Genomic DNA, 24,200 nt, shown 5'->3' on the forward strand with positions numbered 1-24,200 from the left:
GGAGAGAGAGGGGGGGGGGGGGCTTTTCATTTATTCTAATTTTCTGTTTCTGGACAGTAAGACAACAGAAAATCATAAATCAGTATTTATCTTGACTAGAAATTGCCATTTTTTTCAAACTTCATTATGAAGCCATCCAGCACTGGAGGACAGCTAGAAACTCGAAGTAGATTTTCTTTTGGAAGCAGTTTCTACTTTACCCTACTATATCCACACAAGTGTGGGACTTTTTTTCTTAGGCCTCTTACCTATTCAATAAGCTTCTTAGTTTCTAGTTGTAAAATAATTAACAGAGAGTACCCTCTGAATACAACATTGCCAAGTACAGATGGAGCCACACAAAAGGAGAAGCCAAAGAAAATATGGCCCCTGCAGGTAGGAAAGAATATATATGTATAAAGTAATTCAGGAACAAAACCAAGTATAATAAATTACAATTCATCCTTGCCTTATGCAGCAGGGAATTTTAGAGAGTTATGCTAGAAGAAGCTGATAATTGTACAGTACAGCCTATACCTGTACAAAGAGAGTAGGGAAATAAATGCAAGTTCGATGTAGTTTCAGTTATTCTAAAATAACTCTAGTGATAATAGCTTCTTGCATCTCTATAGTGTTTCAGAGCTCTTAAAAGCTTTCCTGCATATCATTCTACTTGATTCTTTCAACCAAACTGTACTATAAGTACAGTTTGCAATTAAAAAATATTTAACAATATTTAAAGACACTGATTCTCAGGACAGACTGGTGATCTCTACAAGACATATGACAGACTAGGGAAAAGAACTAGAATGGAAGGCCTCAGAAAGCCAGGTCCTGTTTATTCCTATCATTGTTCTATGTAATCCAGTTGGAAATGGCCAAACCTATATGACTGGTTCACATTATTCCATTTATACTGTAGTGGTTCTCAACCTTCTGGCCCTTTAAATACAGTTCCTCATGTTGTGACCCAACCATAAAATTATTTTCGTTGCTACTTCATAACTGTAATGTTGCTACTGTTATGAATCGTAATGTAAATATCTGATATACAGGATGGTCTTAGGCAACCCCTGTGAAAGGGTCGTTTGACCGCCAAAGGGGTCGCGACCCACAGGTTGAGAACCGCTGGTCTAGAGTATCGGAGATAAAAGTTCTGGGACTGACAATTCTATCATGAACTTGCTGTGTGGCTCTGTTTAGAGCTTGTTCCCTCTTTGAGCCTCAGATGGACAAGTGAATCTCCAAGGTTACTGTCAGTTTTGATATAGTGTGTGATATAAAGCTGTACATTCGAACAAATTAGGGAGTAATTCCAGAGTGCTTATAATCAAGAGTTACATAGGGCTGGGCAGACTGAATGCTGAGTAGAGCCTTATCATTCTATATCACTTTTACTGATTCTGAACAATCTAGTTTTCTGAGGCCTCTCCCCATTAATGGCAGAATTTTTAGTTGAGTGTCCTCTAAATGGCCTTTGAGGAATCGAGCAGGGAGGGGGCAGCATGGAGCCCCTGGCCTCTATCATTCAACACTTTCAACCCCAACAGGTGCACAGGCCCCGCCACTCTGCAGATTTGGACAGTTAGAGAGAAGGGAGGGCGACCTCATTTTCTGCTGCTGCAGTGAGCCTTGGCAGATCCACAAAGAACAAAGATCCAACTCTGGCCTGTGGCTGGGAGGCATTTGAAATACCATTTGGTGAAGTCTGGGTTTTTTTTCCCCTTAGAACCACTCAGAGAATATTACAGTTTCAGATCTCAAGTAATGGCTGCAATCAGTCAATCAACAAAAATGTGCTGAGCACTTACTATGTGCCCAGATTTTTGCCTAGCGTATAGGGTTTTGGAGGGATGGAGACTAAGGAAGTGTCAGTTGGGGTATTAGCCCTCAGGTGATCTTTTAAATCAGCTTAAGACAGAAAGAAGTTCCAGACCAGGCAACAGCCAGAGAAGCAGCAAATAGCAACCCCCACCCTCATCACTTGTTTCTGTTGGGAGTTGGGAAGGCAGTCTACATTTTGAGAAGGGGTATAGCAATTGGCCTCTCCATTTGATGTCTATCCAAGGCTATTTTTAGCCACAACTTGGGATGGTGAGGTGGAGCAGCTGAAAGTGTACAGGGTGTTAAAATAAAGCTGGTATGGACTGAGAATTTACCATCATAGACACAAATGTCTAAAACTACTCCATCCTCCAGCGTTGAGCTCAGCTCTGTCCTGACAAGCCAGACAACGTGAAGCAGGAGGCCAAGGCCCCAGGACAGAATAATGATACAAGCAGTCCTGGAGGAAGAGCCTAAATACCTAAAGCTGAGAATAAAACTTATACCTCTATGGAAAAGATATTGAATCAAAATGGTCATAGAAAGGATATTTCTTTCAAAAGAACAGAGAGAAAGAAAATATCTCTTGTAACAATGGGTATGTTTATGGGGAAGTGGAAATTTGAAGCATCTCTAAATATTAAGTCGTTTTCCATTTATATTTGGCTGGTGGGATGTGCCACTGGAAATTTTTTTCAAAGAGGGGATTATGTTTTGTCACTGTTCCAGGATGATCAGGATGAAGTGAATCAGAACTACTTAGCAGATGAAGAGGAAGAAGCAGAAGAAGAGGCTCGGGTGATGGTGGTACCCAATTTGGAGGAAGAGGAGGAGGAAGAGGAGGTGAAAGAAGAGGAGGAAAAGGATGAGGAAGAGGGTCAGGGTCAGCCAACAGGCAACACCTGGTGGCGGAAATTGCAGATCATGAATGAGTACCTGTGGGATCCGGAGAAAAGGATGTCTCTGGCCCGAACAGGTCAGAGTTGGAGTAAGTCCCAGTTGTCCCAGTGCCCCACTAAAGTGTCCTTTCCTTTTGGCTTGGTGTACAGGACTCGTTTACCATATGTTGGATGGGCTTGTCTGCAAACTTTTCTTAGGTATCATGTAAAAGGATCAATGCTTAGGGGAATGTCTGGACTATGGGCAGATGCCATCAGAACAAACTCCAAGTGGGTGAACAAAATTGACTGTATGGCTGAAATCTTCTGGGTTCAAAAACATTTGCAATGCAGAGAGTAAGAATGAATTGGAAAGCACAGACATTTTTAAAAGTCTCAGCTCTGTCACCTTCTATCTGTGTGACCTTGGGTTTATATTTACCTTCACTGAACCTCAGTTTCCTCACCCTCCAAATGAAAGAACAATCCCTTTCTTGCCTCTCTCACAGGATCAGCATGAGGCTCCAACAGGATGTTATCATTGTAAAGTTGAAAGTACTCTGAAAACTACTTCTAGGATATGAGACTCAAATCCCTGCTAACCTGACCAAGGATTTATAAAGCCTCATAATTTCACCTAGAAATGTCAGAGAGTCAGGAGGCCAGCCCCTAAACCCAGCTTTTTTGGTGGTTTACACTCCCATGATGTACACAGAGAAATCAGGTTTGAAAGGATAATTTCTAGAGATTAAGGTTGAGCCCCCACCCACATCACTTGATCAACAGCGGAATCACATTTTTAGTATTTCCTCTTTGAATCACATGCTGCCACCACTTCCACTTCACAACTCCCCCAGCACTCCTCTCCCAGGGTCCTACTCACCTCTTAAACTATTAGTGCTGAGCCTTCTCCTCAGGAGATTTTGCCTGTGGTCAAATTCACACTTGCCACACTCTCTGTGCAGCCCAGAAAAAGAGCAGCTGCTGGTTTGGAGAAGGAAAAAAAATAGAGAACACCATGGATGAAATAAGAGTTCCCTAGTGCCAAGGGTCTAAGTTGCTGAAGTTGATGGTCATGACTTCTAGAGGCCCTTTGGCTGAGAATTCTCTCCCTCATCATTTATGTTTCTAATTCAGGTCAGTTAGGGTGCAGTCAGGGTGAAGCTAGTCCTGCTTCCTGGAATTAGGAATAGCAAGTGTGGGACTCTGAAGAACATCCACCTCCCTTCACCCTTCCTCAGTTCTCAACCCCACCCCTGTATATCCCTCAAATGCTCAACTGGAACAAATGTACCATTCAGGGAACATTCCAACATTCTGAAGCTGCAAACAAATACTGGACACTCACTGGGGCTCCAAAGGGGGCACAGCTGTTTCTCCCTTGCCTAAAGAGGACTGAAAAATCAGGCCTTGTGAGAAGCAAGTGTGATTCTGGGAGAGGGTGCCCTACATTAACCCCCAAGTAGCCAGCAATTGGAACTTAATCAGATGAGCTTATTCAAATTGCTCCCGTGGAGAACAAGTGACAGGCCAGTAAGTAGGAATGAGGGAGGAAGGTTCAAGTGTCCAGGGAAGATGTTGCAGTGGGGACACTGCACAGTAGGCCCTATCCAGGCCTCTGGGTGCAGGTCTAAGGACAGTCCAGGAATTCTGGCTTCTGTTCAGCTACCCCTGAGCAAAGGGAAAATAGTGATCCTAATGTTTAGGCCTTCAAACATACGCCTTGCTGCCCTCTTGCTTGAGAACTAGGTGTCCACTTGAGCTTGTACAGCAACATGACCAACATAATCACCCACCTATTATTATAGTACTAGGGGCCCAGTGCACATATTCGTGCACCTTGAAAGGAACTATGGGCTGCGAGATTGCGGTAGGCACAGGGGCGGGTCTCGGCCCACCCGGACCCTCCCGCTGTGGCCCCTGGTCCCCTATCTGCCTGCAGCGCTGCTCCCGCTGCCGCTGCTTGGCCCACTCACACCTGCTGAACGTGTGGAGCAATTGGGGCTGGTGTCAGCAGCAGGTGCAGGCAGCGGCGGCTGCCCCGATCACCCCCTCAGGAACAGGGGGAGGTGGAGAAGCCCTCAGAGGCAATCAGGGCTGGCACCAGGCACTGCAGCAGGTGCGAGTGGGGCCAGCACCGGCAGCAGGTGCGAGTGCCAGGCGGGACTGTGCCACATGGGAGCAAAGAATTTTGAGTAACCACCAGAGGCTCACCCCGATGACAGTGACCGGCACCCCACCTTGGTCTGGCACCCCTGCTCACCTGACCATCCTGCCGCAGCCGACACCTGCCATGTTCCGTCCGCACTCTGCTGCCTGCTGCCAACACTGGCCATGTTCTGAGTACTCCCCCTGGTGGTCGGCACATGTCATAGCGACCGGTTGTTTCACCGTTCAGTCTATTTGCATATTAGGGATATATATATATATATATGCTTTTCTTTTGGTAGCTGGGCAACCTCTATTCTTAGGAACTACATGTTATTTTATTGGATACTGACAAGAACCATTTGATGTAGTAATATTATTATCCCCATTTTACAGATGCAGAAACAGGCTTAGAGAGGGTAATTTGTTTAAAGTGACAGAGTTGATAAGTGACAGTACCGAGAGTCAAACCCAGATTGGATGAACACTGGGGCTCATTCTCTTGCCAGAACACTGCACCATCTTCATGAACTGTGGCAATGAGCAAGGCCCTGATGGGTAGGGCCTCAGGAACTGATGGGGGTGATTTGGTGGGAGGAGTGAAGAGTTGTGATCATGGGTACCTAGTCTATCTAAGATATCCAGGTCTACCCATACTTGGGTGGAGCATTCAGAAGAGAGCCTTGGATTGCCTACAGGAGTGGCCAATTAAAACTTGGACATCCAGAGAAGAAAGGGTTGATGGGGTCAATGAGTTCAGATGGGTATGGTGCTTGGTTTTGCCTGTGGCTGAGATTCCAGGGCACAGATTCCTTTGTAAGGCTGAGAGGACTCATTGCTAGTGCCATTCACACATTGTAGGCAGGAAGGAAGATGTTTCCAAGGGAGTTTACCTGTATTTTATTGCTTTCCTTTCATCCATGCAACTAAGTCTTCCAGTTCTCGAGCATGGCTTCAGCTGTTGATCCATTCCTAGGATGGGGATGAGGGTAAAGGAATGGAGGAGATGACACAGGGCACATCCCATTAGAACAGCCACTGGTCAGTAGCCAAGTATCACAGGCACACAGGTGCTGCTATTTCTTCTCCAGGGACTCCAGCTGAATCAATGTGTTCATGTTCCAGTTCTGCTTTAGTTTATCTTATAAAACATAGAGGTTCCATTTCTAGTTGGATTACTAAGGATTTTTTTCTCCTTCTCCAATCATTTTGGTTAATTATTTGGTTCATGGTTCAATTTAAAAATTAATATTTGGAATCGGGTTTGGGTATAGCAAAGTTATGTGGTTTGTTCCAGTTTCTGGTTCATGATTCAGTTCAAATGTGTAGTTCCAACATCATGTCACTGTTGTGAGCAGAGCCAGATATTGTTGGCTGAAAGAGCCCAAGGAGGACTTGGAAAGAGCTTCTCAGCAACAATTTCACTCTTATTTACCTCACTCTGTGCTGCCTAATCCTGGGCAAAGCTAATTCTAATATAGCCCACAGAGGAGGAATTCACACACTTATGCTTCTGGTCCTATAGTAACAGTAATATTAATAATAGTAATAATGAAGACTGCTATTTATAGAATACTTGGTATCTGCCAGGCTGTGCTATGCTATTTATGTGCATTATTCAAGTGCTATTATTGTCCTCATTTTACATATGAGAAGATTGAGGTTCAGATGTCTAAGATTAAATAGTTAGGAAGTGGTAAGGTCAGGATAGGATATAAGGAAAGACTGACTTTCAGATACAGTAGTCCCCCTTATCTTCAGGGTATACATTCCAAGACTCCCAGTGGATGTGAACCCTACATATACTAAAATTTTTTCCTGTACATACATACCTATGATAAAGTTTAATTTATAAATTAAGCACAGTAAAAGATTAACAATAACTAATAATAAAATAGAACAATTATAATAATACTAGAGGCCTGATGCGTGAAATTCATGCAAGAGTAGGCCTTCCTTGCCCTGGCTGCCAGCACTGGCTTCCCTCTGACACCCGGGACCTGGGCTTCCCTCGCAGCCCAGGCTTCATCCGGAAGGACGTCTGATCTAATTAGCATATTATGCTTTTATTATTATAGATACTATAATAAAAGTTATGTGAATGTGGCATTATTAAATAAAATAAGGGTGACTTGAATACAAGCACTGTGATACTGTGACAGAAGATTTGATAACCAACACAGCTACTAAGTGACTAATGAGTGCATACCATATACAGTGTGGATAGCTTGAACAATGGGATGATTCATGTCCTGGGCAGGATGGAGCTGGATGGTGTGAGATTTCATCATGTTACTCAGAATGGCGCACATTTTAAAACTTATGAATTGTTTATTTTGGGAATTTTCCATTTAATATCTTTGGACCATGGTGTTGGCCATGGGTAACTAAAACCATGGAAAGCAAAACCGTGGATAAGTGGGGACTACTGTACTGATACAAATATGGAGAAGGATATGAGGTAAGTGCTAACCTTATTCCCATTTTACTTATGAGGAATCTTGGGTGCAGAGAGGTTCTGTAACTTGCCCAAGCTCACAGGTAGAACTCACAAGTAGCAAGTGTCAATAATTAAGCATAGTTTCCTACTCTTCCCTTTCCTGTCCTGTGCTAGTGTTCTTTTTGAAAAGCAGAGCCACTTAAACTTTTGCTAAAGATGAATAAGATATAAAATAAATAGGGTGAAACCTCACTTTACCTTGATTAGGGGAAAGTCCCATGGAAATTAATCAAAAGTTTGAATTATAGGCTATGTGAAAATAAATGCTGTTTCCATCCATTGTAAATACATATAATCACTGGAACCAAGCTTCTAAGACTCTTCAGGGCATCTGCTTTAATAAATAGTGAAGAATGATTTGTACTTAGGACATCAACTGTTGCCCAGAGGACTCCTAAGCAATTTACTCACTGCAGTACTTTAAACTCTATTCTGTAATCTTGTTCATGGTTATCATTTGCTCAGCAAGCCCTTCCATCAAAGATGCTGTAGGGTAAACTGCAATCAGACCTCTGACACAATTCTCACCAATTCCAAATTGGTGAAATCTGAATGAGCAAGGAAGGATATACTGAATCTGGGGCATTAAAAAAAAGCCATCTCATATGTTTGGATTGGTTCTGGTTCATAAATTCAAGTGAGGAGGCAGAATCTGTTGGCAAGCACTGACCACTTTCATCTCTGATTGTTCTGCAGGCTTGATCTTAGTCATTTACTTCTTCTTCTACGCCTCCCTGGCTGCTGTGATCACTCTCTGCATGTACACGCTATTTCTGACCATCGGTCCTTACATGCCAACATTCACTGAGAGGGTGAAGCCTCCTGGTGAGTGCCCAAATGCCCTGTGTTATCAGAACTTGCTGGACAGAAATCTACTTGCACAGCATGTTTAGCCTCAATTAACTTTGGCTCTTCCCAGTAATGACTTAGGGATTCAATTATTAAGAGTAAAAGTAAATTGGGACTTGGCAAATTATGATCCTTTTCATTTTGATTGCCTGGGGGGAAATGGTTTCATGGGAATCAATACCAAAAAAATTATCCCAAGAATGGGTTAATATATCCAAGACCTGTTTTCATTGCCAGGAGTTATGATCAGACCCTTCGCCCATAGCCTTAACTTCAACTTCAACGTTTCTGAACCTGACACTTGGCAGCATTATGTGATTAGCCTAAATGGCTTTCTCCAGGGTAAGTAAGTTCCTCTGAATGGTGCAAACCTCTTTGGAAAGGTTGTGGGTGGGAATTCAAAATTCACCTGACCCACTCTTACTAACCCGAGCCCATTCCTTACCTTGCATCTCCCTCAAAACCTGTAGATACATTCAAAACTGCTCTAATTTATGGTTGTTTGTTTCCTTGAAAACATATAAGCCAACTTCCCAGCAATCTGATAAGTCAATTGGGGCAGAGAACCTGTCTTCTCTTCTTGAACACGCTACAAATACCTAGTTATGTCCTGGGCACATCAAGATGGCTCAATACTGATCAGTTATTAGAATATAATTTGGGGGAGGGGGTTAGTGGTGAGAAAAGAAGGATGTTCTCCAGAACTGAAAGGTCCCTATCTCTTACACTTTCTCAAGGTAAGATAATTCATTTCTTGGAGATGGGCCATCTTGAAGTAAGAAAGCAAGGGTCTTTATTTAACAGCATTCCAGAGGGAGTTAGAGGAAGAAACTTTGGGTAACAGTCACTCCTACATTTTAATCAGAAGTGTTTTCAAGATGCTTATGTCTATAGTGTCATCATATACATTTTCAGTAACTAATGAATGGCTTTTTGAAAAGCCCTTCCACAGGTTGAAAACTGAGGTAGCAGCTTGGTTAGAGTTAAACACAGAGCACACAACCTCTGTATTTATCCAGCTATGAAAGAGGAGCTCCAGTGAGTTTACATTATTGACCTATGATTTGTGGGGGAAAAGCCAGTTAGACTAATTTGGTTGACCTGGCCTGGCTGAAATGGGAGAGGGTGAGGTGGGAGTGGCCAGCAGAATGTGCACTGAATTAAGAGGAAAACAATTTCTTATGTGATAGAAAGTGTTCATTAAATGAATAAATTTTGTCATTTAATTTTAACCCTGCATAGCAGAGTGTATTGTCTCATTTTACAAATGGGGAAACTGAGGCTCAGAAAGGGGGAGTAACATGATCAAAGTCTCCTAGCAGAACCAGTGTTTAAACCCACGTCCATGTTCTTGACACCCTTGGTACTCAAAGCATAATCCAGGGACCAGCTACATAAGCATCCTTTTGTTAGTTTGTTAGAAAGGCAGAATCTCAGGCCCACCCCAGACCTGTTGAATAAGGACCTGCATTTTAACAAGATCCACGGGTCACTTTGTATGACCTTTAAAGCTTGAGAAGTGCTGCTTTTCATAATTCTTTGCTGCTGGCATATGACCAAGAATTAGAAACTCAGCTTTGTATAAGTAATACTGGTGTTATTTGGGGTAACTCTAAGTTTCAGATGGCTGGGTTCTTTCTGAGTCCATGTAGTTCAATTTTTGACCCCCCAAATGTCTTGGACATCATAGCCAGCACAATATCTTCTTTACTTTCAAAATGCTTGTGAGCTACTGCAAATGTACTGCTGGAATCTCGGCTGAGGAATTTCCTGAGAAGCTAATAGATGGAGAAATACCACTTCTGACCTGATGACAGAAGTGGGGGACATTAGGAAAAGCATTGGGGTTTTTTGTTGTTGTTCGTAAGCATAGATAATGTGCCCTGTTTAAAAGGAACACATCTCTGAAATAGAAATCCCAGAGTATCAATTTCATTCCCAAGAGGACTGGGATTTTGCAATACGGGTCATGCCCATGTCACATTATTTTTTATGGAACTACCTCAAGAGAAACAATGAGCACATGATTAGAGCTTCTATTTAGAAAGTTATTTGAACATAGTTCTTGCTCTAAAAAAATGATTAAAGCAAAACTTTGAATTGAATGTAGCTTTGTCTGAGGAATAATAAAGGCTTAGCCATAACTGGAATAGATTTAAAATTCCCAGTTGCTTCCTAATAATATAAAACCCAGGTCACAACCTGTCTAGATGAAGATCCAGCAGTACATTTAGAGTTTTACCTCTGGTAGGTCATAGGTACACAATCTCCTCTGAAAAAGCTGAGCTACTTGGAACATGAATGCACAGGGGCTAGATCTAACAGGACTAACATTATCATTTAGAACCAAATTTGAACTAATGCAGTAACTTCCAAAGCCTAGATCTATGACATCTAGTAGCCCAAAAAGTCAGCTCACAGATAGCCCCTTTCAGCTCTCTCCCTGACAAGTGTACCTTGGACACATGTTACATTCCATTCAATGTAACATTCCATTACATTGCTTCAGGTCTCAGTAGACAAGATCTCACCCTCTCACCCTCTAAATCAGAGGTTCTCAACCTGTGGGTCGCGACCCCTTTGGCGGTCGAACGACCCTTTCACAGGGGTCACCTAAGACCATCCTGCATATCAGATATTTACATTACGATTCATAACAGTAGCAACATTACAGTTATGAAGTAGCAACGAAAATAATTTTATGGTTGGGTCACAACATGAGGAACTGTATTTAAAGGGCCAGAAGGTTGAGAACTACTGCGTCTAAATGGAGATGCTATGGTTGTCATTGGCTTCTGTCTTTCAACCTAAGCTTCTATTTTGTAGTGCTAACTTCCCTTTGTAAAGAATGAGGAACTTTTTTATTTCCTCCTCCTCCTCCTTTTTATCCTCCTCTTTCTCCTCTTCTTCCTCCCCCTTCACCTGTCTCACAACACACGCTTCTCACTCTCTTGCATCAGGTGCCTCTCATTGACCTCAAAGGGATATGTCTATTAGGCTGAGCTTAAGGAGATTTAACGCAGGAGCTTTGCTGCCTCTTATATGCCATGCCTTGACCTGATGCAGTCCCTCTTCCGAAATCTGCCTACTATGTGCCTATCCCATTCCCAGAAGTAGAAGAGGTGGAGTTCCACATTTACAATTTACCATATCTGAAAAGAAATGATGAAAAGTAGAAGTTATAAAGTGACCCAGAGATGGATAGTTAAAAGTTCTGAGGAAATGAGAAGCAAGAGGGTAGTCAATCAAAGTGGGCTGAGGGGAATAACCTATAAAGCATCCTGGAGACATGTTGCTGATGAAGGGCCTTGACCTGATGCCATGTCACGGGGGCTAGGACAGATTGAACAGGCTTTCCGAGAAGCACAGGCAAGGTGGAGAAAGGAAACTAGGGAGGAGGACTACTGAAAACATGGTCTTCCCATGTAGCACCCATCTAACATGTCTCCTTGCTACCCACACACACTTTAGGTTATAATGACAGTCTTCAAGAGGAAATGAATGTAGATTGTCCTCCAGGGCAATACTTCATCCAAGATGGAAATGAAGATGAGGACAAGAAGGCCTGCCAATTTAAGCGCTCCTTCCTGAAGAATTGCTCTGGCCTGGAAGACCCTACTTTTGGCTACTCTACTGGACAGCCCTGCATCCTTCTAAAGATGAACCGGGTATATTGGCCCTTGACAATCTGGCAATAAGTGGATAAGCTGGATAGGAGGGCTCTGGACACTCCATTTCTCTTGGGCTCTGTCTTCACACACTGCCAATTTGGCCATTTTTACTGACAGCATCAGTAACATAAACAACCGGAAAAACTACCGAGCAATAATTCTTTTTTTCTCCTTGGAAATTCCCCATTTCCATTCTTCTCCCACACCCCCAAACCTCCCCACCCCCCCCTTTGATGCCCTCTGTCAGGAATGAGATCCTGAGCTGTTTGGAACAAAGGATTGATATGGGGTGGGGTGAGGGACAATTCTCATATCACAATAAATGCATTTTCCTTCTCTCCTGCCATGTCTTAGAGGTGTGGCAAAGGCTTACCAGGCACTCCCCTATTGAAACCAGAAAGTTAATTACACCTTCAGGGTTTTCTTACTGCAATTACCACTGTATGAATGTCAGGCACAAATACAAGGCGTAAGCTGAGCTGCACAGCTCTGAAGATATTTTACATTTTTTGCTTTTTGTAACATTTGTGAGAGGGCAGAAAACATTAAGCTTATGCCTAAGGAAGGGATGACTCAGAGGGGATTTATAAAAGCCTCATTTTTACTATCAAATCTGTTTTGCTTTTTTATTTTTGTTTTTTAAAAAGCACGCTGATTTTCTTTTGACAGATTGTAGGTTTTCGTCCTGAGCTTGGAGATCCTGTGAAAGTTTCCTGCAAAGTTCAGGTAAAGTGACTTTTTGAGTAAGCATTGCTAGCACATCTATTTCATGCAAAAAGGTGGCTCACACTTTCCAAGGCTTTACTGTGGATGGTTCACTATGGGTTAGGGGAAGGGTTAATCTTTTCAAAACTACATCTCCCTTTAGTAATTTCAGGCCTCCGTATTTCCAGAAAGCATTCATTTCCTGTGTGTTCGTGGTGTGTGTGTGTGTGTGTGTGTGTGTGCTGATTTATACCTGTGAAAGCCAAAGACTGAACCTCAGCTAAGGGCCACAGCAGGGAACAATAATGTGCCAAGTCATTAACTGAGATTCTGTTTACACTTTTGTTTTTTGCTCTAATTACTTGTTTCTTTGAACTAAACAAACAGCTTTTATTAGAGTCATTAGTCCCTGCTTTTAAAACTGAATTTCACTTTTTGTAGCAATGGCCAGGGCACTGGTGTTGCAATAACAAATGACTACAAGGGAGTGTAAACAGAACTCCATTAATATGCTAATTAACTGTCCTTGGAGGGACCATTAACTCCTATCTCATCTGCCCCAATTAGCTCCTTTGTAGGAAAAAGCCCTAGATCTGGGATTTGCTTCTTAAATTGGCAGTAGCTCCCTCCTGTTTGACAGCATCAACTGTATCTCAAGCCCTGGACAATTGTCTTGCAATTGTGTGAAGCCAGGTAATGCCATTTTCAGTACTAGAAATTCAGCTCAAAACCCTAGTCTTGATGGTGGCAGATCAGAAAGCAGTAAAGGCAGCATTTACTGATCACTTATTATAGATCAGGTACTTTGCTAGGTGTTGGGAGTGCAAAGATAAATATGACTCCCTGAAATCAGGGCAATTAAGTATTACAGGTGCTATGAAAGGTGCAGTGGGGGCTTTGACGTGGAGGATGGTGATGCTGAAGATGAGCTTTGAAAGGTCAGGCCTTGTTTGCCAGGTGAACAGGTAGAAAAATATTCATTTTGCTCACATGCATGTGATTATGTGTAAATAAATATACAGACATGCGAGGCATGACCATAAACTAATAGAATTGATTCCACATACCATTCACAAAAATGAATTTCATAGCCCTTTAGAAGAATATGTAAATAAATCATAAAGACCAACTCTGTCTGAAACTAGTATATTAATTGAATGGAAGCCATTCATTTTTCGGCTTACATCAAACCTCGCTGAAAATGTTCTTTTATTTAAAAAAAGAAATATTAAGGGTCTTTATGCATTCTATAATAATCAATACTGGTCAATCTACACCCACTTGTGGAAATCAAGCAGGATGAGGTAATTACTAGAATACATTAAGGAAAACTGTTTATACTAAGAACGATTATACTATATTGATAGAAGTCATCACATGACCCTAGTGAGTGATTTCCTAGTAGTGATACACAATTTGTCCCTTATTAGCCCCCAGACTTCTGCTATTTAGGGCAAGACTAATGCATAGGCAGAATGGGCAATCCCCTAACTGGCATGATATGATGAGGGTAGACTTGTTTATTTAATCTAGTACTGGGCCTCACTTGCTTATCCTCTTGACTTCACCTACTGTAATTAAGCAATACAGGAAATGTGATCAGAGACATGAGTTTAGGTAAGGCAACTATAGGCTGTATCCCTGTGCACCTGGTCTGACTTCCAACAGAACCAAATCCACAGTGGGTAAGTTGTTGTGGGTGGGATTTACTAAACATGTTCCAACTTACAGCCGCCTCAGCTCCAAAGTCCAACACTGGGAGCCAGGCCCAATATGATTCTTTGAGCAGGGGCTGGCATGGTTAAGTCCTCTTGCCAGAGAAGCACCAGGTACTGCAAGCCCTTTGGAGCCCTTCTGTCTGGGTCTCCTAAGAGCCAGCACAGAGCCATACTGAGCATCTTCAGCCTCCTCAGTTCAGGCCTTCTAGTCAGTATTTTTTGAACTGAAAAGCCAAGGCACAATCTCTTCCTGGAAATGGTTCTCTGGGGATAGGTCTGGGTTGAGCTTTGTCTCATTCTGCTTCCATGGTCTTCTTGGGAGAGGTGGTTGTGGGACTCACAGTGATTTCACCTGGGGCATAGGTCCCTTTAGCTCAGGCTCCAACCAAGTGACCCAGCACCCCATATATGCCTGCTTTTACTTACAGAGAGGTGATGAAAACGACATCCGATCCATCAATTACTATCCAGAGTCGGCTTCTTTTGACCTCCGCTACTACCCTTACTACGGCAAAATGACTCACGTAAGCCTGTATCCCCTTCAGTCTTTGTTGCCAAAAAGGGCTCAGAGCCAAAGGAAAAGCTGGCTGGGATCTGTGAGAGTTAGGGAGCAGAGGGTAGTAACAGAAAGGTGAACAGCTGCTGGCCAATACCAGGAGTCCACTCTACCAATTCCTATCACAACTACTCCTTTCCATATGTAAAGGAATCTCAGAAATAGTGTGGTCTAATTCCCTCAGTTTACAGATAGAAAACTAGGGTTCTGAGAGAGGAAGTGACCTGCCCAATGTCACATAGCATTGTGACAGAGCCAGGAGCAAACAAATCACTGCCATTGCACTAAATTATGCCCAATAATCTCACTTCCCTTTCTCCCTTTGAGGCCTTGGGGTAGTGAAAGCTTCTTCTCTAGCAGAGAAACTTGACAGATAGTTCCCGTTTGATTCATGGTTTGATATCCAGGAAATCATACCATACTGAGTTAGAACTGGTTTTCCCCAGAGGACAATCAGACATCTGACAGTGACTTATGAGAGAAATATGTAATTTCCCCACTGTCTGAGGGCAGAGAGAGCATGTCATTTGCTTTAGCCATTTGTGTCTTAGAATCATGGGATTTACTCAGTTCTCTTTTGGAGGTTATCCCATCCTGCACTGAGTATCTGATCACTTTCATCCTATTACTCTCCCACACAGCCACCCCTCCCCACACTTAGAATTCATTGTTCTTCCATTTACAGGTTAACTACACCTCCCCGCTGGTGGCAATGCACTTTACAGACGTGGTGAAGAACCAAGCAGTGCCTGTGCAGTGCCAACTGAAGGGCAAAGGCATCATAAATGATGTCATCAATGATCGTTTTGTGGGTAGGGTAATCTTTACTCTGAACATAGAAACCTAAGAATGTTGGGGGCCACACACACCAGATCTGTTTCTGTTTTATTTCATGTTATCCTTGGTAGCACCTGAATTCTTTTTCTTCAATCAGGACACAGCCAGTTGGACACCTAAGAGCAGATCCTCTTTCCTTGCCTTTGACATATGTATAAAATGATATTGTGGGAGCTATTTGATTTTTTAAAGGTGGTTTCTCCTGATGACAGATTATATTAATTTTCTTTACCCTCCCACTTAAAACTAAAACCCATTCTTGCTGCTAGACATCTCAGTGTAGTGCAAACATAGTATACGATAAAATTCACAGTAGCCATGAAGGAGAATTTCTATGATGATTATAAATTCATTGTGTTTTCTAAAACTTTGTTGTTTTTAGAGGTGAGATTCTTCCCAACTAGGATGATAAACTTTTTCCCCACCTGCTTGGCAAGGTTCTTCTGTGGGAATCACCAGTTAGACCAACCCAGAATATATCTAGGGCCATCATACTTAAGGAATTCTATATCCAAAGCTGCTTGAAAAACTGGCTGTCTCACATGGGCAGCTAAATACTGATTCAAAGACTAGGGTATCTTCAACTGAAAGCATGCTAACTGGATATTGCTCTGGATAGAGATGAAGACTTTCCCTATGACTTTTTTGGGGGGAGGTGAGGCCCACTTGACTTGAGAACACTTATTATGTGGATGTGATTGGTATTTGATTCCTCGATCTATGGTGTAATCATCCAAACATTCCTGTAAACAGGGTTGTCTCATCTTCAGGCAGAGGAGAGAACAAAGAAGAAGATCTCTACCCACTATTTCTTCTTGGGCTATTTGTTTGACAGTAGTGTGATGTTCTCTGAGACCACAAGGGATGGGTGTGTTGACCCCCAGCTACAGCTCTAGGGATTGAAATCAGGGTCTGCCAACTAATACATTATAAGACAGAAATCTTCTTGCAGGAAACCCTAATTCAAGACCCATTAGCCAGATTTTCATTTGCTTAAAAAAATATATGAAGCAGATGTTTATCCAGGCTATGTATGGATCAGCCCAGCTGCTTTGTCATATCTTTGGCCACTGCTTCTTAACACCTCCACCAGGGGGAGAGATGGGACAAGGAGAAGAAGTGAACATTAGAGGATAGCATAGTGTCTCAGGATCCAAAGTTAGCTTAAATGCCACCTAGAAGCATCCACAGTCTGAAACTACTCTATAATGTTTACCTTCGTTCCAAACAAGGAACTGGTAGTTTGGTAGTGAAGACAAACAAGTGAAGAAGTAACTACAATATAGTGTGACAAGCGTTATAAAACTAGTATGTGGAAATGCTATTGGAACATGAAGAAAAGTTACTAACTTGAGCTGAGAAAGTAGCAGGGGAATTTTCACATGCAAAGTCACAATCAGGAAAGACTATGGTGTGTTTGGTTACTTGTGAGCAGTTCATGTCATTGGAGTATAAAGGGCTCAGGGAAATGGCAGGGGGTGACCGGGGGTTGGGCTAGAGAGGTATGCAGGTACCAAAAGAGGACTTTTAATTTTATCCAGTAGGTGAAAAGGAGTCATTAAAGCATTATAAGCAAGGAATCTCTGTGACCATATTTGCATTTTAGAAAGAGCACTTTGGCAGCCATAATGTGAAGAGTGGATTGGAGAGGAACAAGACTGGGGAATGGGCAATGAGGGAAAAAGAAGAGCCAAGAATGACTCTGAGGTTTTGAGCTTGGCTAGAGCCAGTGAGATGGTGATATTGTTTATCACGACTGGGAATACAAGAGAGAAGCAGGATTGGAGAGGGAGATGTTGAGATCAATTTTGGGCATTTTAGGCTTGTGATTTCTATTGGTCAGATATTGGTGTGCAGATGTAAACACTAGTTGGGTTAGGAAGAAGAAAATCTGAGAACAAAAGCAAGATTTTCTTAAGCGAACTCTCAAGAAATTCTAAGCTATTTAATCTTGGGATTTTGAGCCAGTTATGTAAACACATCACACCAGTCTCTCAGATAGTGTTTTTCTCTTGGCTTTGTGGCAGAAAGGCTGTTACTCTTTGGAATCTCCTTCCCAGACACCTTCCAACTCCTGCCAACTCTTAACAACAGAGTAGAGGGGGGTTGACCACTATTAACAAGTAATAGAAGATATACGACAACAGGTCCGTGGAAAATACGAAAAACAATACAACTGTCTCCTTCCAACCCTTCCTTACCAAACTCGATTTTAAAAACTAACCTTAACAAAAAAATAGACAAGATGCTTAAAGACAATAACTTTTAAACCATTTAAAAATCACCTCAAATAAATTCTCAAGATTCAGTAGTAAAAGATCACATTAAATCTGGAAAGGATATTAGAGAGCATTTAGGGAAAACAACCTGCATTGCATCTGACTCCAGGTCCAGTGCTCTTTCTACTCTGAGCTGCTGCTTACCAGGAAGTACCATCTTTTTAAAAACCAATGAATGATATTCCCAACATTTTGAAACATATGTCAAATTTGAGTTATAATAGTTAACATTTCACAGGAATTCAATTACTGGTGCTATAGTTTATACATAATACATTATCCTGTTAAATATGTTAACTATTAAACAAACAAGGAATTATGAATCTTTTGTCATACAGTATTTCTCATTCAATGGAATCCATTGTTTCCACAGTTTCAAATAAGTGTTGAAAAGTACTAGGATAGTTTGGGTTGTCAGCTGGGACATGAACAAATACCTTTTTAATACAAAATCGGATATTATAATTTAGTCACTATTAAATTGAATTCTAACAGTTCAATAACTTCTAGTGGATTAATTCAAATAGTTCCCCACACTGTGCTATACCAGTGTTTGATCTGTATATAATTTGTTGCAATGCACTTGGTTTTACTTGATTGTCAATGAGAAATACTACTTCAAAATGCCTTCATGGTTTTGTCCATGCTTAGACATATGATTGTTCACCCCTTCCCTCTCTGAAATCATTATCCTAAAGTAACCTCTTAGGCATTTATTTGCTGGGAATCTTCATGTAGAAAACATTAGTATTGTCTTGGTAACTTGTTGACAACAATAAATAAGTTTTTTTAAAAAAGTGTATGATTTCCTTTTCCTAGACTGTACCACTGATTTTCCCACTGGAATATTGGGCATCTATGTAGGTGGAAAACTTGACAATTGACATCCCATTAATTTAATACTTTCTCTCCCCCCACCTTTTTTCAACTCTTGTGGTTTAGCCACGAGAGGATGAAACTAAGTTGTTTCACTCTGAGCATTTTTTTATTTTGCAGTCTCTATGCTCTGGTTTCTCAGACGACTTTGTCAGAGTAAACTTTCTTTCTTCATCAAAGTTGAGTACAGGTATAAATTGTTCTATGTGTTTGTGTAGGAGAAAAACACTAAGTGAAAGTTGAAGTGGGGAGAAAACCAAAATCCAAAAGAAACTTCTATTGCTTGATGAAAGATTGGCTAAGTGACTTCAGTGCACATCTGGCCACAAACTGTCTCTCAGAGCAAATCTCTAGTGGTAATTGCAATTCATGACAGAAATATTCCACTCCCTTATTTGATTCAGAGACTAGGATGCAGTAGGAATCTCTTCTTTCCTTGGAAGCTTCCCTGGCCTAAGGTCAACATGGCTGATATAGTTGCATTGGGGAGAGGTCCATGACCCCGATATATTTCTCCCATATAGGTTCTTTGTTAGAGTAATTTTCCTTACTGACTTCCTTTTAAAATATCCAAACATGATAAAGTAATTTCATCAAATAATTAAAAAATGTGATTTACATTATGATTTTATCCAAGCTTAAAATAGAGGTGTGTGTGTGTGTGTGTGTGTGTGTGTGTGTGTGTGTGTGTTGAGAGGTGGGGGAGGAATAGGATGGATGGAGGTACAGGGCAAGGGAAAAGGTGCTGAAAGGCTGAATAGCCCTCCCTACTTCACAAAGTTATTTAGTTTCAGGGTAGGAGGGAAGAAAAGCTGATAGCAGTATCCAAAACATTTAAGAAGGATATAATAGGCTCTCAGTCTAGCAGCTGAATCTTCAGAATGTATTTCCTTGCAGGCTCCTGTATGGGCATAATACCAATCAGGATTCCTACAAGAAATAGTACACTTGACAAAATGGAATATTTGGAAAGGGGGTTATTGATAAAGAGGTTACTTATAAGTGTGTAGATGTAGAGAACCACAGAGGATAGCACAGTAACCAAGGCTAGTGGCTCCCAGAGCTTGGAAGGACTGAGTCGAGTACAATTGACTACCGTGGGAGAAGTGGTGACTTGTTGAAGAGCTAAAGTAGCTCAAGGTGGGCTTGTAGTGAGGAAAACAAAAAAAAAATAAGTACCCTACTTAATTTTCTGCCTCCCTCTGATCACCTCTGATGGTAAATTTGCCAAACCCAACCAAAAGCCAGAGGGCAAGGAAGCTCATTGATGTCCATATAGATCAGCCTCCCAAGGAAGAGAGTGGAGAAGGGTAGAGAGTACATTTGGAGGGGCAAACAGAAGATATCTAACACAGTCGCTAAGTGGAGGTTCTGTGGGTAGACTCCTTGGAACCTGGTACAGTGCTGGAAACATCTACTGAACCAAATCCAGTGATTGGGAAATTTTATCTTCATTCATAGTCTGCTCTGTGGCTATGGGGTCAATACAATCCTTTCAAAATCCCAACTTCCTCTTTTTTTCAGAAATTGACAAGGTGATCCTAAAATTCATATAGGAATACAAGGGACCCAGAAAAGCCAAAATAGTCTTGAAAAAGAAGAACAAATTGATTTTAGAAGGCTCATGCATCCCAATTTCAAAACTTACTACAAAGCTAGAGTAATTAAAACAGTATGGTACTGTCATAAGGGTAGACATATAGATTAATGAAATGAAATTGAGAGTCCAGAAATAAACCCACACAAATATGGCCAATTGATTTTTGAAAATGGTGCTTTGTCCATTCAATAGTCAAACAATACTGTCCTCAAGAAATGGTGCTATCCACATGCAAAATAAATAAATAAATAAATAAATAAATAAATAAAAGGAAGAAAGAAAGAAAAGAATTTGGACTCCTACTTTATACCATATACAAAAATTAACCCAAATGGATAAAAAACCTAAATGTGAGAGCTAAAACTATAAAACTCTTAGAAAAAAACATAGACATGAATCTTTGTGACCTTGGATTAACAGTTTCTTAAATATAATATCAAAAGCACACGTGACAAAAAGAAAAATAGATAAATTTAACTTCATCAAAATGGAAAACTTTTGTGCTTTCAAAGGACACCATCAAGAAAGTGAAAATATGCCCTAGCTGGCTTGGCTCAGTGGATAGAGCATCGGCCTGTGGACTAAGGGGTCCCAGGTTTGATTGCAGCCAAGAGCACATGCCCGGGTTGCAGGCTCGATCTCCAGTAGAGGGTGTGCAGGAGGCAGTCAATCAATGATTCTCTCTCATCATTGATATTTCTATCTCTCTCTTCCTCTCCTTCTCCTTTCTTTTCTGAAATCAATAAAAATATTTTTTTTAAAAAGCCGCAGTTTGCCAACCACTGTAGCCCTAGCTTTGGCTCAGTGGATAGAGTGTCAGCCCGTGGACTGAGGGGTCCTGGGTTCAATTTTGGTCAAGGGCACATATCTTGGTTGCAGGTTCCCCGGTCCTGGTCGAGGTGCATATAGAAGGCAACCAATTGATGTGTCTCGTTCACATTGTTGTTTCTCTCTGTCTCTCCCCCTCCTTTCCACGCTCTCTAAATATCAATGGAAAAATATCTTTGGGAAAGAATTAACAACAACAAGCAAACAAACAAAAACAGAAGAAAAAGAAAGTGAAAATATAAAGTACAGCATAGGAAATGTAGTCAATCTATCTATATAAAACCTAGTATGCAAATAGACTGAACAGCAGAACAACCAAACAACTGAACAACCGGTCACTATGGCATGCGCTGACCACCTGACGGCGCATGCAGAACATGGTGGGCGTTGGCCATGGCAGAATGGTGGAGCAGGTGAGTGGGGGTGCCAGACCAAGGTAGGGCACCAGTCACTGTCATCGAAGTGAATCTCTGGTGGTTATTTAAAATTCCTTGCTCCCGCACTCTCCGGTCCCGCCCGGTGCTTGCTCCTGTTGCCAGCACCGGCCCCGTTTGTACCCGCTGCTGGCACCCAGTGCTGGCCCCAATTGCTCAGAGCCATCAGTGGGTGCGAGTGGTGGCTGCCAGCCTCGATCGCCACTCAGGGCTTCTCCACCTCCCCCTGCTCCTGAGGGACGATTAGGGCTGGCAGCCACCCCTTGCACCCGCTGCCGGTGACGACCCCGCTCGCACCCACAGCCGGCACCGGAGCCACTGCTCGCACCTGCAGCCAGTGCCCGGTGCCAGTCCCTATGACTTGGTGCCATCAGTGGGTGTGAGTGGTGGCTGCTGGCCCTGATCACCCCTGAAGGCTTCTCCACCTCCCCCTGCATCTGAGTGGCAATCGGGGCAGCAGCCGCTACTTGCACCAGCTGATGGCGCCAGCCCGGCTCGCACCCGCTGCTGGTGCCGGCCCCAATCACTCTGCACCGTCAGCAGGTGCAAAAGGGGCCAGCAGCACCATCAGCATATGGGAGTGGCAGTGGCAGGAGTGGAGCTGCTGGCAGACAGGGGACTGGGGACCGTGGCAGGAGGGGCCAGGCAGGGATGTGGAGGATGAGCTGAGACCCACCCCTGTGCCCACCGCAGCCTCGTGGCCCACAGTTCCTTTCAAGGTGCACAAATTCATGCACTGGGGGGCCCCTAGTATTATAATAACTACGTACGGTGCCAAGTGAGAAATGAAAATATCAGGGGGAACATTTTGTAAAGTATATGATTGTCTAATCATTATGCTGTACACCTGAAACTAATACAAAATAATACTGAATGTAAATTATAATTAAAAAATAAAAATTTAAAAAGACAGAGACTGTAATGTGTAAGAGCACAGTTGTGATAGAGGTAGTATTTAGAATTATGGGAGTGAATACATTTATCCAAGAAAAGCATATAGAATGAAAGGGGGCTGAGAACAAAACTGGGGAAACACCAACTTTGGGGCCTTGGGCAGAAGAACAAGTAGTTCAAAGAAACTGAGAAAGATAAGGCAGAGGAATAAGAACATCAGTAGAATGTGGTGTCACAGAAACCAATACAAGATGGAATGTCAAGGATGAAATGGTCAACTGAATCAAACACTATTGAAACATCATGTGAAAAATAACTTTCAAAGTATCAACTAGCTTTGTACTGGAGTAGGGACTGCTGGTGACCTTATCAGAGAATTTTTACTAAATTTGGTAGGGGGCAATAAACAAAGTGCAGCAGATTGAATGATGAAGGGAGCACAATGAAGTGGACATAGTGTAGACTACTTTCTTTTTTAAAATATATTTTTGAGACCTTTCTGTGCAGAGGCTGATGCTCTAACCCAGTGGTTCTCAACCTTCCTAATGCTGCGACCCTTTAATACAGTTCCTCATGTTGTGGTGACCCCCAACCATAAAATTATTTTCGTTGCTACTTCATAACTGTAATTTTGCTACTGTTATGAATCGCAATATAAATATCTGATATGCAGGATGTATTTTCATTGTTACAAGTTGAACATAATTAAAGCATAGTGATTAATCACAAAAACATATATGTAATTATATATGTGTTTTCCAATGGTCTTAGGCAACCCCTGTGAAAGGGTCATTTGACCCCCAAAGGGGTCTCGACCCACAGGTTGAGAACCACTGCTCTAACCACTGAGAAATCTCTGGAGTTTCTCTTTTTTAAAGTATATTTTTATTGATTTCAGAAAGGAATGGAGAGGGAGAGATAGAAACATCAATGATGAGAGAGAATCATTGATCGGCTGCCTCTAGTATGCCCCCTACTAGGGATCGAGCCCACAATCTGGACATGTGCCCTGACGGGAAATCAAACTATGACCTCCTGTTTCATAGGTTCACCTTCAACCACTGAGCCACACCACTGGGCTGGATTTTCTTAATGAGAGGAACTCCAAGGTCATCTGTTTAAGATGAGGAGGGAAAAGTGCACACAGCTTGGAGACCATATAGAAAGTTTGACACAGCAACTGAGAGTTATGGGAGAGGGAGCTGAACCAGAGTCCCCCTTGCACCTACTCATCCTACTCCCAGGTTAGAAATTCAGTGCGTCTGGGTATTGTCTCTCAGAAACTCTCTGAAACAAGAATTCCGTTCTCTCTGGGCTCATTGAAGTCCCGGTGCAGTGTCCCAGTGGGCTAGTCCTGAAGGAGGCCTTGTACCAAGAAAGCCAGTGGCTAGCGCGACACGCCTTCCGAGCTCAACTCTGTGTGGCGCTATCCCGTCATTCCCAGTAGGTGTTCGTGTGGTAAGAGGATTGGCCTCACTCTTCCTCAGAACAAGTGGGTGAACAAGGAAAGAGGCCAAGGAGGCGGCCAGGACTGAGGAAGGACTAAAGTGGGGCTGAGGGGCCAATTGGTAAGTGGCCAAGGCTTTCTACAGCAGCGGCGGGGGCGTTTGCTGACTGGGCCGCC

At 42.3% G+C, this 24,200-nt stretch overlaps 1 protein-coding gene across 2 annotated transcripts in view; it reads left to right on the plus strand.

Moving 5' to 3' along the window:
• Positions 1 to 18,697, plus strand: part of ATP1B4 (ATPase, Na+/K+ transporting, beta 4 polypeptide) — a 41,072-nt gene extending 22,375 nt beyond the window's left edge. Inside the window, exons 3-9 of one of the 2 annotated variants that reach the window (XM_005884673.2) lie at positions 2,635 to 2,791; positions 8,026 to 8,154; positions 8,416 to 8,520; positions 11,650 to 11,846; positions 12,519 to 12,575; positions 14,701 to 14,796; positions 15,514 to 18,697. In XM_005884673.2, coding sequence (XP_005884735.1) covers positions 2,635 to 2,791; positions 8,026 to 8,154; positions 8,416 to 8,520; positions 11,650 to 11,846; positions 12,519 to 12,575; positions 14,701 to 14,796; positions 15,514 to 15,675 — 903 coding nt within the window. In that variant the 3' untranslated portion in view covers positions 15,676 to 18,697. The remainder of the gene's footprint in view (positions 1 to 2,634; positions 2,792 to 8,025; positions 8,155 to 8,415; positions 8,521 to 11,649; positions 11,847 to 12,518; positions 12,576 to 14,700; positions 14,797 to 15,513) is intronic. The other variant, XM_005884672.2, reaches the window with a different exon arrangement.
• Positions 18,698 to 24,200: the final 5,503 nt, after the last annotated feature.

The sequence above is a fragment of the Myotis brandtii genome, unplaced genomic scaffold (assembly GCF_000412655.1).
Source record: "Myotis brandtii unplaced genomic scaffold, ASM41265v1 scaffold846, whole genome shotgun sequence".
Taxonomy (NCBI): domain Eukaryota; kingdom Metazoa; phylum Chordata; class Mammalia; order Chiroptera; family Vespertilionidae; genus Myotis; species Myotis brandtii.